Genomic DNA, 17034 nt, shown 5'->3' with positions numbered 1-17034 from the left:
CTGACCGTGCCATGAAAGCGGCGGTGAAGAATATATCAAGAAAATACCGTAGTGTGAAATTAAGGGCTTAGATTACGAGCGTATTCGTCTGCCTTTTGAAGTTTTGTGAAAGCTACAATTTTGGAAACTGTTTGAAAATAAAATGAAATGTAACGTCAAAATAATTTTGAAACATATATCTCGGGAAATTGGTTGACAAATGAATAGATTTCGCAACTTTAAAGGATTCGACAATTTCCTCATAATGGTTAGGCCAAACAAATGCGTGTTTCTGTATATTTTTTCACATTTTCAAATATTTAGAGCAAATTCTCTAAATCTTATCGTATTTTATGGGTCTCAACCAACAAAGAGAAAAGTAAAACAAAAGTTTTCCTCCGACCTATTTCCCCCATTTTTCGGACTCATGTTACGTACGGGAAATACACATCTTTTACTTTGCCTTAGCGGATTTTAAAATAGACTAATTTTTCAATTCACATGCGAAGAATCGAGTCCCGACCAGCTTGATAAAGCTTTCGCGGCACCAACTTTGAATAAAGACGGAAGGATTGCTGCCATAGCGCCTTGAAGGGAACCACGGTAATAACGACTGCAGTACACTTGTCTGTCAGCCCTTGAGGCTGTCTATTTGTCAGAGTATCTTAATTTCCGAAATCTTGGAGATCATGTAGTTCTCCGCAAAACACGATTTCTCAATGCTGAAGATAGAAGATAGAGACATTTTTTCCCTGTCCAGTATTGATTTCACGGACGCCCATCAATGTTCGGTTTGGCTTTGTAAGTTTTTGCTGAGTCATCACGGTCAAAGTTTGATTAAACAAAACTACAGAACATAAAATTTTTGCTCTGATGATACATTTCCCGCCGATATAGGTACATAGACCCTCGGGTCGTTATTTTAGATCTGTTTTCTTTTGAATCGAGTATAACTACAAATGACTTGGCAAAAATTACATTTACTAACTCCAAATTGAGCGCGTGTGTTGTATGCACTTCTGTCGTGTGACCGTTCAAGCTAATTTTCCAAGGAAACAGTGAAACAATTATGCCAGTTGCGTATCCTTGGCGATTCCACTCAAACATCACACCAAAGTCCAGAAAACCTAAACCACCTCTCACATATAGTTTGTTACCTTTGGATTAAGTTTGTTACCTTTGGATTATTGTCCTCGTTCTCATTTCTAACTTGATTCATAGGAGGACAATTCTATGATAAATACTACGATATTTGATAGAAGTCACATCATCTCCCCGACAGACCGAAGTTTTCATCCTATGTGTTGGAATGGCAATGCATGGCAATGCTCTACAATATTGCCGTGAAAGACAATGAGAGACATTAATTTATTGACGATGTTTGGAGGATACTGATGTCAGATTGATTTGTACTTTCCTTCCCAGTAAGACATTCAGAGAGAGAGAGAGAGAGAGAGAGAGAGAGAGAGAGAGAGAGAGAGAGAGAGAGAGAGAGAGAGGAGAGAGAGAGAGAGAGAGAGAGAGAGAGAGAGAGAGAGAGAGAGAGATAGAGATAGAGAGAGAGAGAGAGAGAGAGAGAGAGAGAGAGAGAGAGAGAGAGTCACAAAAGTAAATAAGGTTGCCATTTGCAAGACGATAAGAGGCACTTGTTAAAGTTGGAGAAGTACCAAACTCTTTGCCATAGTTTAGGACTCATATCCCCTGAAGAAATGTAGGCATATTGTACGGGTGTTCCAAGGAGAGTCCCGAACAATGTATCTCATTTCAGTAATACATTTCCTTCGTCGGCAACGCACACCAATCTATGGATTAAAATCATGATTAGTGCTGTGTTTTGTTTGACAGGTCAGTGACGTCGTTGAATGTGCCGCCATCTCTACAAACCTCGATGAAAGGTAAAAAAAGGGAACACAGAATCCCCCGGGGATGTTGTAGTATTGATAACGTGAGAACTTGTACTTTAATTTCCAAATGATACCCATATCAGAGTCAATCCCGGCATTTTCTCATATAGGCTCTCTCATTTCCTCGAGCAAAACTCAAGAACGCAATGAGAAGAGAGCCGAGCCCGGAGAGTCGGCGGGCAAAACTGAGTATGAATTTAGCCGGGTAGATACGACACACACTCTGCGTCACTGTATAGCTAATTCATTTCTATTCAAGGGAATTTCAATGTGAAACCCATTTGCAAATTGCCTGGTTAGTTTATACGGTGTGGTACATTTCAAAATACATATCAATGATCATTGTGTCGATTTTATACACAGAGGGGCATTTTACTCGATCCAGCTAACGTTGAGAGTCGGTTTATTCTTTTCTTTGAAGATCCGTCCTCAATTTTGATCAACATCTAGTTCTTGTTTATACTCTTCAATTCTAGATTCAAAGTGAGTGCTTTTCTTTCTCTCTCTCTCAATCCAGTCTTTTCTACACCGCGAAGTCAAACAGTTGGGAAAACTGAAATTAAAGGGCAAAAAGACCTGCCATTCTGTCGATGAGCTTTAATCTGTTAAATGAGATATTTATGAGTCATATGAGAGCTTGGAAAATTAAAAGAGTGAAAAGGAAAAGCGATTGGCGTACCTTTTGTGCATTGATTTTTCTAAGCTTCTTTGAAAGAAGCCACTCGTCCCATTTCTCTTCTTTTGTACAGAGATATTGGTACAATCTGTGCAATATAACAATTTTTTTCCGATTCTTTGCTCAGACCCGCAAACCGGCAAACTTAAATTAACTATTACTTCAATTTGTGATTGATCTGGCGATACCGGTTTGATGTTGGACAGTTTTCCATGTCGAGTAAATTTGTTTTAATTTAGCTAAACCGTGCCCGATGAAGACTAACACTCTACATAATGTCTTCGCTGCTAGCATACTCGTGTGACTTTGTATCGAATTCATAGTGAAAAAGCGTACACGATTTAACATTTTCGTCATTTTCATTCTATACGTGACTTCTATCAGCTGCTTTCTTAATACAACGTTTTTCCACCCACAAAATTATATATTTTGGTTCATTCAAACCAGGTATTAGGTCTCGAGGAAAAAACCCACCATCAATTCTACTTTGCAGCGTTATGTTGTCGGTGACAAACACGTTGAATTGACCAAAGTAGCCAGAGTCGAGTTTGTATTGTAACAGATAGCACGTGTTGTTTTCGCCAAATCCATTACTAGGAGCGCTTGTCAGTGAACTGTTACAACAAATCCTGCGATTAATTATAATTTTGATTTGGAAGTTGTACTTTAAGATAAGTCGATATCATGACGATACAAACGATGAAGATTTCCTTATCATGTTATAGCAACTCTCACCTGACTCTCCATGTGTTCCTCGTTGAAATGTATTAGCAGCCCAACATTATGAACAAAGGTTTTAAAATCGGCTTAAAGATGAGAAAAGAAGATTTTTAGTCTCCGGGCGGTATTTCATAATGTCAGTGGATTGACGAAACAATGGCGAGCATTCAGACATTATGCACAGAAACACGAGACCGGTATCATCGGTGTCTTGCGACACCGAAATGTCAGATATCATCTTCGATATCACGCAGATAGATAATAAAGTAAGTTATTCTAAATACAAGGTAGGTCATCCCTGTTAACGAAGACATGGCGACATACACACTCCATAAAAACACGGTTACTCTACAGAGTAACCGTGATAAAAACGAGCGTGGCGATCATGCAAATTGTTAAAGCATAAACTTATGCAACAGGTATACAAGGTAAGTGACGTGAAATAATTTTAGAACGAGAAACACCGACTTTACGATTCGATAGAGTTTATTTATTCAGACATTAAAAAACCTGATTGACTATTAATAAAGCAACCGACCAGATTGTCGATAGCAGACAAATGTTTACGTTCACTATAGTCACGGGGAGCTGTCACTGACAGTCGTGAATCTTTTCTCAAGATAAAGATTAAAATGAGAAATTTGATAAAAATCACGCCAATCAATATATAATTAATACGTAGAAATAATATAAACGCAATATACAATGTACCGTCAATTTCCACTCATCACTTGTACACAACAACGTTGCTGTGATGTCAGCAACTCAAAAATTAAAGCCGGCTTAGCTATTTGTTTTCGTTGAAATTCCAGCTGGGAAAATAAGGCAAATGCCGACCAAACAAAAGAAAGGAGTACGAATTCAGCCTATATCGCCGCAAGCAGAGGGTTTGAAACGTATAAGTGTAGGTTAATATCTAAATGGAGGGTCCATCGTTAAAAGGTAACTACACAATGCTTTGCCTTAGTTTGAGTGGCGGCCAGATGTACACCATGCTAGTTTGGGGTATGCAGTTCACGAATAACATTACTTAATCAATATCGGGCATATAAGGCTTTGCTGACTTGCCCCATGTCTCTATGTGCTCTTGTCCAGGGCAGTAGTGCCCAGCTTTCTGGTCTCAGTAACCGTATGAGACAGGCGTGAACGCGGACGTCCCTTCCTGCACGGCCTGGGAAAACTGCGCGGCCGGGTTCCCACTCGTGCTTTGTCCCGTCCACGCCATTCCACGGACTCCCGATTTTTCCATGTTTTCTCTATCACGGCGTTCTCGGGCCCGGCGATTTTGAAACCAAATCTTCACCTGGGGAAAAAGAATAAAAACAGACAGGAATTACATTACAATTAAAGAATACATAGTCTGCCTATATGAACTAAGTACGTATTTAATGGGGTTATAATAAGATCAACTTCTTATACAGAATTCAAATACCGTCAATGCATCATAATAATCCATCATAAAGGGGCTGGTTGTGTTCTATCTATCGAGAATGTGAAGATTAAGGTGAACATCTGTTGTCCAAAGTAACTTGAAACGGGAATGTTCAACTGTCAAATGTATTTCATAGTACACGAATGTTGAACAGAAAATTGAATGACTTCTTCTGGATATATTTGTAGAAAGATAAGAGTCAAACACCCCAAGAAAAATTGATACATAAAAACAAAATGTAATGGCTGGGAACTTGGCATGGTGAATGCCTTTATTTTTAGAAAGCGAATCCACGATAATAAGATGAATTCTGTTAAGATTAACTGTTTGCGACGCTTCATGTATGTTCTATGTTCCTCTGAGCTTAAAGAACCCGTATAGGATTAAGTTATTCGAACAAAGACAATGACACCTGTCGCACCATCAAGACAAGAGAGAGAGAGAGAGAGAGAGAGAGAGAGAGAGAGAGAGAGAGAGAGAGAGAGAGAGAGAGAGAGAGAGAGAGAGAGAGAGAGAGAGAGAGAGAGAGGAAATGCTTGATCGTCAGTCAAACTAATTTTGTTTTTGGCAGCTTGTTTGTACGTATTTTGTACTCATATATATTACTTGGGCAACTTATTTGCACGTTTTTATACGTTTTTTATATGTTTAGTTATCTTATTAATAAGATATAGTACAGGTAACATTATCAGATGAAATATGCGCCGATCTTTTTTTCTGTGGAAAGAAATCTTGATCATTGAGATGAACAGCGAGCTCCTGTGGACTGCAGGTTAGCAGAGGAGCGTATGAAATTTACTGAGTAAAATAGTGTACGCCTAGTTCATTTTGTTGGATTGCGAACACACCAAGCGGTACACACAATAAAACCCCCTCACGTGTTTCAAAACGAGAGAACGCCGTTCGGATCAGTCCAAGTAATAATCAATTACTTGCTAGTCTAGTAAACACTCGAAACTAGCTAGAAAGAGAATTTAATTTGCGGTCATGTGGTAAGTACACGCCGACCATCTATGATGAGGATGTATTATAACAGATATGAATCCATAGGAACGTTACATAAGTAAGTGTAATTTGTTTTACTGGGTGGACAAATGAAGATAAAAGTGTCAGAGTTTTGAAACACCATGGGCTAGAACACTGTCATTTGCTCTGTTAATTCAGGAAGAATTCTTTTTCCTCATTTTAAAAGTAAAACATGGCCGTTTTTGGTAACAAATAGTCATCTATTACAGCTTGTATATTTCATTTTTCGTGTTATTCTATCTTTGTCAGCAACCATATTCGAATGTTCTATCATACGAAGATATTAGGTATTGAGCTACAGTTCATAGCAAGTATAGAATGCCTTAGATGTGTCTAGTTTCTTTAAAAAGTATATCAGATTATATATATATATATATATATATATATATATATATATATATATATATATATATATATATATGCACGTGTGTGTATGTATAGGTGTAGTAGATGAAGTGGAGGTTGATATGCGTATACATGTCAACAAAATCCACGACTTAGTTTTCATGCTACCAATTTCGTGAGCTTTAATTTCGTTGTTTTTTTTCAATATATTTTCCCTTTTAGAAATTTATTTTATTTCATATCTTGTGATTTAAATAGAGTTTTCCATTTTACGGCGAATACCCCTGTCCATTAAAGCACGTGCCAGACAGCGCGGCGGTTGTCTACAACAGGTGGGCCCCTCGCTGAGCATCTCGCCAAACTGTGCGAGGTTGAGCCGTGTACCAGCCTGCACAATGGCAAATCGATTTCTAAATATGCATTATTTTTGTCATTCTGGTATTAATATCTCCTGTTTCAAACCTGATGGCTCCACAAATCGCTAATATAGTACCGTAGATAAATGCAATATGCAACTGTCATGCCCCGCATTCCTTTTGACTTTCTTGGAACGTTTAACTGAAGCTGTTTCCTTAAAATGTCTGTTGTGGTGTCCGGATTTTGTGACAGGTTGATCATAAATTCCTGTTACTGCGTCTATTTAGGATATAGCCATTTGGCGTTTTAAATTTTGTGAATATGTTCGAAGGAAAATGACGGTGCACCGACTGGCAAATAAACCCTCTTCATTCTGCCAATCTGAACATACACCATGAATGTTTCAATTGTGGCTGTAGGGTAAGGTATTTTGCAACCATAAAGGTAGGTCTTATGCGAATTTCATATGATGTATTTTATTTGCTATGGCAATCTGATTTGCTGTTTCAAAAGTCCATTAATCTTAAAATAAGAGCACTTCTTGTCTAAATAAATAATTTTTGACCTTTTTTTCAGTTCCCAGGTCGAACTTGTGAGTTTAATGTGGTGCATAGAGCTTTGATCCACGTACACTCATGATATCAAATTATGATGCCAGTACGGCAAAAACGTAATCGGTATAACTCTACCGAAAACAGATGAGAAAAAACCTTACGCGGAAGAAATGGAAGTAGATAAAAACAACAAAAGAAGCTTTCAGATTATATTAAATGGCAAAGGATTTGATTGAAAACTCACCCTATTTTCGCTGAGGTTCAGTGCGGCCGAGAGTTCCGCGACATCAACGCTGCTAAGGTAGTGAGTTCGTCGGAACTTCTGCTCAAGCATAGCGACCTGTGCTGCCGAGAAAGGCACTCGAGGATTGCGTCCCAGCTTGCGCTTCTTCGTTCCATCCTTCTTTTTTACTCCTGTCGAGTTTAAAAATAAAACATTAAACGGTGAAGATGGCAAATCTATTTTATGATTTATATTTCTGAAGATACGCATTTCACGGCATGAAATAACGACTTCCATTGGATCGCAGAACGACTCGAGTTCGTATTCAGTGAGATAAACAGTGTCAGAAATCAAGACTTTATCATCGCTGCATTCACAATGGTCGTGATCATTGAGGTGATTTTGTACTAAAAGGGGTCGAAATTGGCCTCTAGGTCTCTAAGGTTATAGTTTATTTTCCCTTGAAAGAATAATTTTGTCTTTTTCTTGCAACTGTATAATATGCACTTGAAAACATGTGTTGATTCGAGTTGTTATGAATGAAGAGGAAATAGAAACAGTGTTCAAGTTACAACGGAAATCAGTGAAATCTATGCAGCATTACGTTGATATTACAAACTCTTTTTCACGGTACTGTGGTAGAATAACACCTCCGAAAGCTTTGTACCTTCCATCGCGTACAATGTTAATTACTTTTGTCTATTTTCGTTTTCTTAAGTTTTTTTTTCACGAAAACATTTTCAGCGTAACATTGTTGTAGACCTTCGGTTGTTGTTGGAAAATTTACCTCTTTCAAAGGCCTCCAACCTTCGCATTTACATTTTCACGAAACTTCGAGAATTCGGACGATGCATAAAATAAAAGTATGTGATGGTAGATGTATCGCCACGTTCAATTACGTAGCCGTCGTATTTTAACATTTCCACGGCGCTGACGATTGTGACTTTTAGACAGCAGGTCCAAAACTTTGAAAACGCAATCCGGGCAAGGCGTGGCAAGGCGGTCGGTGAACACTACTTCAAAAACATCAAAAACTCCGTCACGTTCCCCACACAGCTCTAAATTTGAGATCAGAAAAGTTAAATTTCACTTTGAAATATTTGTACGAAAGTGCAAAAGCGCTTTCATAGTTAGAAACGTCACGCTGTTCATAAAAAAACTCACGATTGAACTCAAATCGTTTTGAATTCACATAACCAACATGTCAGTATCTCCATGGTAGAAAACAAACAATTGTGTGTTTATGAGTATAGTTGATAGACTTGTGAAGTCCCTTTTTAAAATATAAACATATTATTTATTGTGACAACGATGGTATACCATAATGATCAAACAGGATATCACATTCATGTTTCACAGCGACTGTGGCTCTATAACGACAGAAGTTTAGGTAACTTGAGTCCGTTTTGATGCCAAACACTTTTTTGCGGTGTGTGATTTTTTTTTCATTTTACATTTTGACGTTGCTCAAGGAGACTCTGAAACTCGCCGCGAAGTGATAAACTGAAGCTATTTGTACCTTGATGACAACATCATACATGTCTTAAGTATCAGTTCGCCTTCATTTATTCCCGTCCCGATGAATCGCTTACTTGTTATTAATCTTTCATGTCCAACATATTCTCCTTAACAAACATCTATCGCTATATCAGGGAGTAAAGAGACGCAAGCTAGGCATTTTTCGAACATTCGGTAGTTCGATGTGTTGATAACTTCGATACTGCGTAAAAAACAATTGCAAACTTCGCGTGGTGTGGATGTGGATAAAATAAATTGCGCCGTATTTTTTTTCTAGACAAAAGTTTCATGCCGGTTGAATTTAATTAAATTAGGCTCCGTTTTCCTATCGATTTAGAACCGGTCTCGTTGACAATAAATTCATTAATTAAGCGAAAACTATCACAGCGTGAGACCGATGCTTCTTTTTTTTTCGAATTACTTGTGTATAGACCAGTTGATATAAATGCAGGATATTTCGGAGGCTTTGTAATCTCACGAAACGATACTTTAAGTTGACTTATCAACTTTCCTTCTTTCACAAAATACATGGAAGAGGTGAAAGGCAATGGAGATCAGGAGCTCGTCTCGATACAATGCTCAACCAATGTTGAGAACACGACCAGTAGGGTTTTCGTTGATGCCTTACAAAAAGAAATTCGTATCTCTAAGAACTGCCTGAAACTACTAGATTGATGTTGTGTATAGGAGAAGCAAAAAATTGTTGAGAATTGCTGCTTCGGGATTTACTTTCTCTCAAGAACAAACCTTGTAAAATAAACAAACCAGTGCTTACTTGGTAATCGAGGTGGCTTATAACGTGTGCACTGTAACCAGGAGAATCGAGTCATAGGATCGTTGGTGTCCGTGTTATCTTCCTGACCGGTGCTTGTTTGAGTAGTGTCCTCTTTCTCGATTTCTTGGGTAGTTTCCGAGTTGCTGTGTTTTTCAGAGTCTCTGCTGTCAGTCCTTCCTAGAATACTATCTATCGAAAAACTCTTGCTGCAACTTTGCGGCGTCGACGGAGACGAGGCTGATCCGGCACCGGACGACGACGAGGAGGAACAGGCGGAGCCGCTGGTACTGCTACTATTGGTGGTGTTGGTCGAAGTGGATGCAGCGATTTTTGCATTGCTTTGCTGCTTGTGGCGGTTTGTTTGATCTCTTTCCATACTGCTCACAGCATATCTCGGTCCGTGCAGGGAGGAGGCAAAATCGATAAAGTTCGATGTAAAGCTCGAGTTGTAAAAAGTTGGTAAAGTCGGAGGGGAATAGAAAGTCGAAGGAATGAAGGCAGCTCGGGTGTGGCGACTCTCAAAATATGCCAGGTCGCCTGAGAAGGCTGGGCTTAAAAAGGCCATGTAGCCGACGACTGTGATATCTCCAAATGTCGGGTCTTCGATGTGATTTATGTAGCAGCCGTAGAGCTGTTTGGATAGGTAAATCGATTTCAGAGACTTCAGGCCAACCACTGACAGACGCGATTTTGCACAGAACTACCCTTTTGTTGTGTTACAGGAGAAGCAAGAGGAAACAAGAACGGGGTAAAAAAAGTTCAGGTGAAGTATACTTGGCTTCTGAACAGCTCCTTGCTGTGTTCGTCCATGTGTGTACACCTATAAAGTGTGCCGGTCGACCTCGCCAACTCTACACTGCTTGTGAATACGCAAACGAGCCGATAATCGACAGTAATCAAGGAAAGGTCTGGTAGGATGAGACGTGTGGCGTCAGCAACAGACCACTGTGGAAACTGACCCTCCTATTGCCGGCTGAGATGCGGAGTATGTGTTGGTTTGAGCTAAGCTTCCGAGTCAGTCTGCATCTGTCCCTTCCGCGGTGTGTCGGATGGTCGACTCTTGTTGATATGAGAGACGGTCGGTGAGCTCCCCCGTTAATATCCAGCGGTTTTGAGATTAATATAGACCCCCAGCGGATAGTGAGCACTGGCGCTTGTGAGAGTGCGACAACTGGTCTTGCTGACTACTAGCAATGAGTAAGGACGGTTATACATGAATGGGTATAATGGGTGCCCACTACCGCAGTCAAGGCAAGGTTTAAGTCGTGAATAGGGGAAATAACAGTCTTCCGCTCTGTTGGCCAAAGACAACAAATTGTGTTGCAAACTTTTTGAGTGCCAGTTTTCTAATACCACTGTTAGCAAGACAGTTGATTCCGGCCCTAAACGTATTGTCTATTAGGATAATAGTACGCTTGGCGAGGCTGGTGAAGATGTTCAGAATTGATTGGAGAAAAGCGCCTAACATATTAACATATGATGAGTAGAGGATCTCAATGACTTCGCGCCATTGCAATTGGTGGCTCCGCAATGAATTTCGTTGAATAAGCAATCACGCCCACAAACCCACAACCGTTACTGTTTAACAACAACACCACCTTTGTTACGATGAGATACACTCCGAGGAAATTCTTAGCGACAGAGCCACGATTCTCTCCCGAAGGCAACACGGAAGATATAGCTCCTTTCCAATCGTAATTTTTTGTCTTAATAAAGTCGCGTTATGATGCGATAATTTTAAACAAACGCCTAGTTATTTAAATGCCAAAAAGTACTTTTGGCAAATTAAAGAAAAAAACCAACCAGCCTGCAAATTAGAATTAAGAGTACATATGGAGTGAAGAGAACAGGTATTTCAGCATGTGACATGCACTGGCTCGTAAGCACGCATTCAGTTGTTGGCATGTTCAAATTGTAGTAAAAATGTTGAAGAAACTTGGAAGTTGATCGCTCTTAATCTTTAGAGTGAAGTTAATTTATCTCACTCTAATGATAATTTGCATATGGTAACGGTTCTGGCGCCAGGGATTCATACAACATTTACACTGAAACAAAAGAAACTGTGAAAGTGTGATCAGCCGAAAACGAAGAGACAGGATTCCAATTGTCTTTGCAGTATAACCTTTGACCTCCCTATTTCCTTCGGTAATCATATCACTGATCAGGCACACGAGCGAAAATTGAGCAAATAAATACCGAACATGAGGAAGATCGACTGTTTTGTTAAGGTCGTGTTCATAAACCGATGAAAGGACAGTTTATATTGCCGCTGACTGCAGAACGCATCCCTGGCGTTAAGAAAATTATTACGGACGCTAGTCGGATATCATAAAGTTGTGTTTCAGTGGACATATTTAAAACGTCTATGATCACCGTTTTGTGTACATTGACGAGGTACTGGAGTAATTTAATTGATTATTATCCAGTGAGGCGTTCAGATTAAAACAACAAAACGAACAAGACATATGATTATTTTTAGCAGCTATAGGTTAGACTTGAATTCGTAGCCAACGGCCTTATTGCTTGAAATTCAGTAATGTGACGTACTTTGGCATTCACGTGTTCAGCAGTAATCAAATAAAAGCAAGTTTGCTGATTTGTTGTTCCTTTCTCGAACTCTATGTTTATGTCTCTCTGTGGCCTTATCTCTATCACAAACATAAACCCATAGCTACTGTAGAATTTCATTACTCGAGTGACACGCTACACTGAGAAGCGGCTGCTTTACTTTGCCCTTTTCCTTCTTTTTATGATTTTCACGATACTGTCTATTTCAATCGTAAAATTTGGTTTCAGAGGCAAGATCAAACTAAAACTATATTGATGGAGGAATGGGATAGATGGGTAGATAAATAGATTATCGATTTGTGTAGATACTCCGGTAAACATACGCACAACGAGCAGGGTAAAAGATTGATCTTGACCGTCTTCAAACATATTGTTCGGGAAAACGATTGATTTAACTTCCATTTAATGAGTCACGTGTCATCTGACATATTTATTGCAACCTGTATATATTTGTAGCGGCCACTTTAACAAAGATCCACATACAATCGGATTGTGGCCATAAGCATTAGGATGGCTAATATAATAATAGTTTTGTTGGGATTTGCAGTCAGTTTGGTAAATATGAGCATTTGGCGTGCAACATATGGCTCGCTACGTTTGAATGATTTCGCCGATTGCTTGCTTCTCAAGCAACCGTGAAATAGGTATCACCATGGAAACCAAGAATAGGGCCAGAACCATCCAGGTGATTATTTCTATCAATTCCTTAATATTTTGATTTTCTCGTTGCCAATGGCAACCAGAGGCGATGGGAGCAATAATCCAATTGGTGTCTCGCCTGTATAGCTTTGTTTTTGGCCAAAAGGAGTGAAAACATATGAAAACATAATTGTTTTAGTCGAAGCCTCCTTAGTCTGATTAGATTACGCCACCTGAGACATGACTTGATTTCCTTGGAAGTCAATTTCATTGAAACCAACAATACGTTGTCTCTTGCTCGCCATCTGCGCTTGTATTCCCAAACTGCATCCATTTCATTTTGCCTTGTCCATTCTCTGTACTAATACAGGAAATTTGCCATAAACGGAGATGTGACATGGCTAATCATATTGTTCACTTGTTTGGCTTCCAAGCTGTTCGAAGGATTTCTCGTCACCCTGGAACCGATTGCCGTCGTATTTCAAGATCACTCCCTCATTTTCCTTGGATGCCTATGGGACAATAGACATCCTTTGTATTCTGAATAATAAGCCCCTTACTCTGATAGGTTTCTCACAGTGATCAACAGTGTGTTTTCCCTTACAACGTTAGCGATTTAGTTAATGCGACAGAGGGGTGGGATGTGTATATCGTCGCATTTTATTCTCTAAAGCAGTACCGTCCGTGTGTCTGCAGTCTCCGTTCATTGACAATTCTCGGCTAAATGGCTTTTAATTAGATCATGTCACTACAAAAGCCAATAATAACCCATCAACGTCCCATCATTTCGAACTCGTTAGCACATTTTTGTTAATCTGTGTGTGGGTCTATCTTCCGTCGAGACACAGGAACTTACCTCGCCAAACCATACACGCCGAAACGCAACACTGCGCTTGCTACTTTAGTTAACAGGAGTCGTTCCTTCAAAACGTCGACAGGGAAAAATAAAGGCAAAAATAATTATCAGACGTGACCCATGTGTGAGTCAATTGTTGCAAAAATCAAATTTATATACAACGCAAACAGAAAACACAAGATCGACCTTTTACGGGCTGTTTTCTCCGAGTCCTGTGTGAAAATCATCGTGAGGGGTCGGTTCGTTTATTTTTCCGCTCTTCTATGAGGAAACTTTAAGAAATCTTCCATGCTTGAAATTGCCGTATTGAAGCTATCTGATATTTTGTACAGTATTTGCATGAGAAGGGAATAAATATCTGAGCCTATCAAAGCCAATTCTGTTCACTATTTGGAGCCAGCCGATATCGCGGCTTACATTAAAAACTTCCCAAATTAAAATAAGCCTCTGTTTTCTTTTCACGCCGTATAGTCGGCAACATTCGTGTATTATTGCTCCAGAGATGGGATATTTACATTTCTAATTAGCAACTAATTAGATAAATGCCTCAATCTCTTCATATTACCGTTGAAGAGTAGGGATCTAATGATTGGGGAGGGGCCATGGCTAAACATCTAGACACTCCGGCTAGCCTCTATTGAGATTGGCTAAAGACGCAGAAAATTAACACTGCCTTTTCCCTTATGCTTGGCTGGTCATTCTGCCGGCATGACAATGCATCATTGCGCGGCTGCTTTCTCTACTGAGCATGCCCGGCAGTTAATGGACGGGCGGGGGGAAAGTATTAACAACTGACGTCTGTGTGTTTAGACACCGCAAGAAAGCTCATTCATCACAAAATGAAACAGTTTTGTCCTCTCGGTGAAAATATGAACCGGTTATGGTCGCCGAGGATATGACGCCGTAATTGACCAGCCGTTCCGATTTGCTTCTCCTCTTCTCCCCTTCGCTCTCTTCAAACTGTGTGGTCCTTCCGTAATTGCTATTATCAAAACGACACACATTAGTCACCGAGAGAGAGAGGCATGTTCCATTTCTCCAGCGTCCTTTTTTTATTTGGCAGTATCATTTTAAGTAAACGACCGCGGAGACAAACCCAAGGTAGCTAAGTGACATCTTACGTAGGCCAACCATTTCAACGTATAAGCCCAATCAGAGGCAATTGTTATCGTTATTTATAGCGTGTAGTATTCGGTGGAGTGGGCATGTCGGAGGGAGCCCAAACTTCTACGCTGATGATGCAGCACGGTTTATTCGCTCCGTAATTTGCTGTGATCATTTGTTAATTTGGACTGGAGGCTGCATTCTGGGATATGGAGCCAAATTTGATGACGTGGAGGCAACCATTGATACATAAGGAGCCTAGTTTTCTCGTTATGTTATTCCCCCCCTGCAGATGATGATTGTCGCTGATGGACGATGCTCGCTTGTTATCTCAAATGTCGGAACCTCAATTTGAAGACAAAAATATAGCTTTCGGAAAAATTAACTAACATTAATAAGAAAAGACTAGGGCACAGCCATGAAGCGTAATAAAAGATCAAAGCATTAAATTACACGCAAACAAATGACGGTGAACCCCACTTTGAAGATATAGTTACAAAGAAACCCTCCATTTATCATTCTTATAATGATTGTGAAAACGATACCTTTAGTCATTTCAAGACAGAATGTATCGTTCACAATCCAGGCGCAATTTTACAGGCTCTAGAGTTTCAGTAAACATTGTTTTCTGTTAAGAATTATAAACAGTATATAAAAATCAACACGTTCTTTTCATGCTCTAACTTCTTTACTGTACTGTTTCATTTTGCCTTTCTTCAACCATACGTATTTTACAAGTAGATATTATTACGAAGGAAGATACGCACGTAGATACATAAACGTAAAATATTACTGTAAGGGCATATAAGTTTACATATCAACATATATGACGAAAGATGATTGTGATGATGATGATGATGATGATGATGATGATGATGATGATGATGATGATGATGATGATGGTGATGATGATGATGATGATGATGGTGGTGATAATGATGATGATGATGACGATGATTTACAGTATAGAATCTCTTAGCCAATTTACATTTTGTATTTTTCCGTGATTCATACGATGTCCATGCTGTTTTTTTCCGATGTTGCTGTTCCATGACTAGAGCGAAACATGTATTGGTCGAGTATGACGTTACAGATTTTTATATCCATTACATTTTCATGCCTGTGATCACTTGATGGAGTCTTGGCCTTTCTTTAAAAAATTAAACATAAAAGGTGACGTAAAACGTAGATGAGATTCACTCAGCGCCGGACGGATAATCTCCGCTCAATTTTGGTCATGTCAATTTTGCTTCCAGAGAGTTGCGTATCATTTGTTGCTTGGAGTACTGTCTTTACTAACAGAAACAAGCTTTTCACATTCAGTTTCATGTATACATGTTCAGCTCAGAGCTTCGCTCTTTTTAATTGTCCAGATAGGAAAGCCATGTTGTAGAATAGCCGACTGGATCCGAATTTCAACTTTACACGCGTAATTACCCAATAAAAATCCATTTAGTTTTGCGGCTCCCCAAAATGAAGGGAAGTTTTGGAGCGGCAATAGAACGGCACAGACATTCTAGGAGACGCATGTATAATTTTCCGTGGACACAATGCGATTTACGTTGGAAATTACCATAAGTGGCTAATTGGATAAGTAGCGCACAAAAGTGTATTTGTATATATAGTAATGGCATTAGCCAGTGGAGGCTAATTCCAGAACGGTGTCGCCATTTAAACGGTACTGCGTCTGCAAGCAGATTTCTGGCAACGTCTGAGAAGAGATTTTGTAAACGCGGTAATTTGCCACCGTAGGCGTCGCAGTAATGCAAGACACTGTTCCCCCCTCTCGCTTTTATGTTTTCGTGAGGTGTGAAGCGGAGTTTTTGAAAGTGCATGCAAAACCTATCGTGCCGATCGGCGACAGCGGATATCAGAAGATGCCGTATAATGGGGTCCAATTCTTCTTTAAACCGGGCAAACTTTCACTTATCGTTAGATTATTGTTGCCGATACCAGGCCGTGGCGACGGGACGTCTTAAACCTGTCGTTGTTACAATGCGCCGTGGCTGCTGGCACTACAAACTTTTCTTATAGCAATACCGCCGTAAACAGCACAAATGGCATTTAAAATGGCTCTAAATTGAGGCCCTCGCTGCAGCTAGGTGTGTGGGCATACACACTATTGTCTAACCGTGAGTCAACCACTTAGCTATCCCAAAGATGTAAGGTCGCGAACCGGCGGAGACTGCGCGCTGAAGTGAGGTGGCCCAGTGAAATAAATTACAGGAAAGTCATCGGCAGGACAGTGTAAACATATGCTGGATCATATTGATTCATGACAGTGACAAAGGTTTTGAAATTCATAACAGAATTAAAAGAAGCAAAATTCCCTAAAACTTCAGGGTAATTCTACGTCTA

At 39.7% G+C, this 17034-nt stretch overlaps 1 protein-coding gene across 1 annotated transcript; it reads right to left on the bottom strand.

Annotated features, from left to right (window-relative positions):
* Positions 1-3747: 3747 nt before the first annotated feature.
* On the bottom strand, positions 3748-10911 carry LOC139149001 (homeobox protein MSH-A-like). Its single transcript, XM_070720491.1, has 3 exons — positions 9510-10911; positions 7238-7407; positions 3748-4582 (listed from the first exon to the last, which is right to left on the bottom strand). The coding sequence occupies exons 1-3, from the start codon at positions 10072-10074 to the stop codon at positions 4400-4402; spliced, it is 918 nt and encodes a 305-aa protein (XP_070576592.1). The 5' UTR covers positions 10075-10911; the 3' UTR covers positions 3748-4399.
* Positions 10912-17034: the final 6123 nt, after the last annotated feature.

The sequence above is a fragment of the Ptychodera flava genome, chromosome 14 (genome assembly GCF_041260155.1).
Source record: "Ptychodera flava strain L36383 chromosome 14, AS_Pfla_20210202, whole genome shotgun sequence".
Classification (NCBI taxonomy): Eukaryota; Metazoa; Hemichordata; class Enteropneusta; family Ptychoderidae; genus Ptychodera; species Ptychodera flava.
This window is presented reverse-complemented; position numbering and strand designations above follow the sequence as displayed.

Excerpts from the sequence above, each read along its gene's own strand:
- LOC139149001 (XM_070720491.1), bottom strand. The coding sequence starts at position 10,074 with ATGGCCTTTTTAAGCCCAGCCTTCTCAGGCGACCTGGCATATTTTGAG. Across the intron at positions 7,408-9,509 it reads TAAGCCACCTCGATTACCAA|GAGTAAAAAAGAAGGATGGA; the intron begins GTAAGCACTGGT and ends TAAACTCGACAG. Across the intron at positions 4,583-7,237 it reads TGAACCTCAGCGAAAATAGG|GTGAAGATTTGGTTTCAAAA; the intron begins GTGAGTTTTCAA and ends CTTTTTCCCCAG.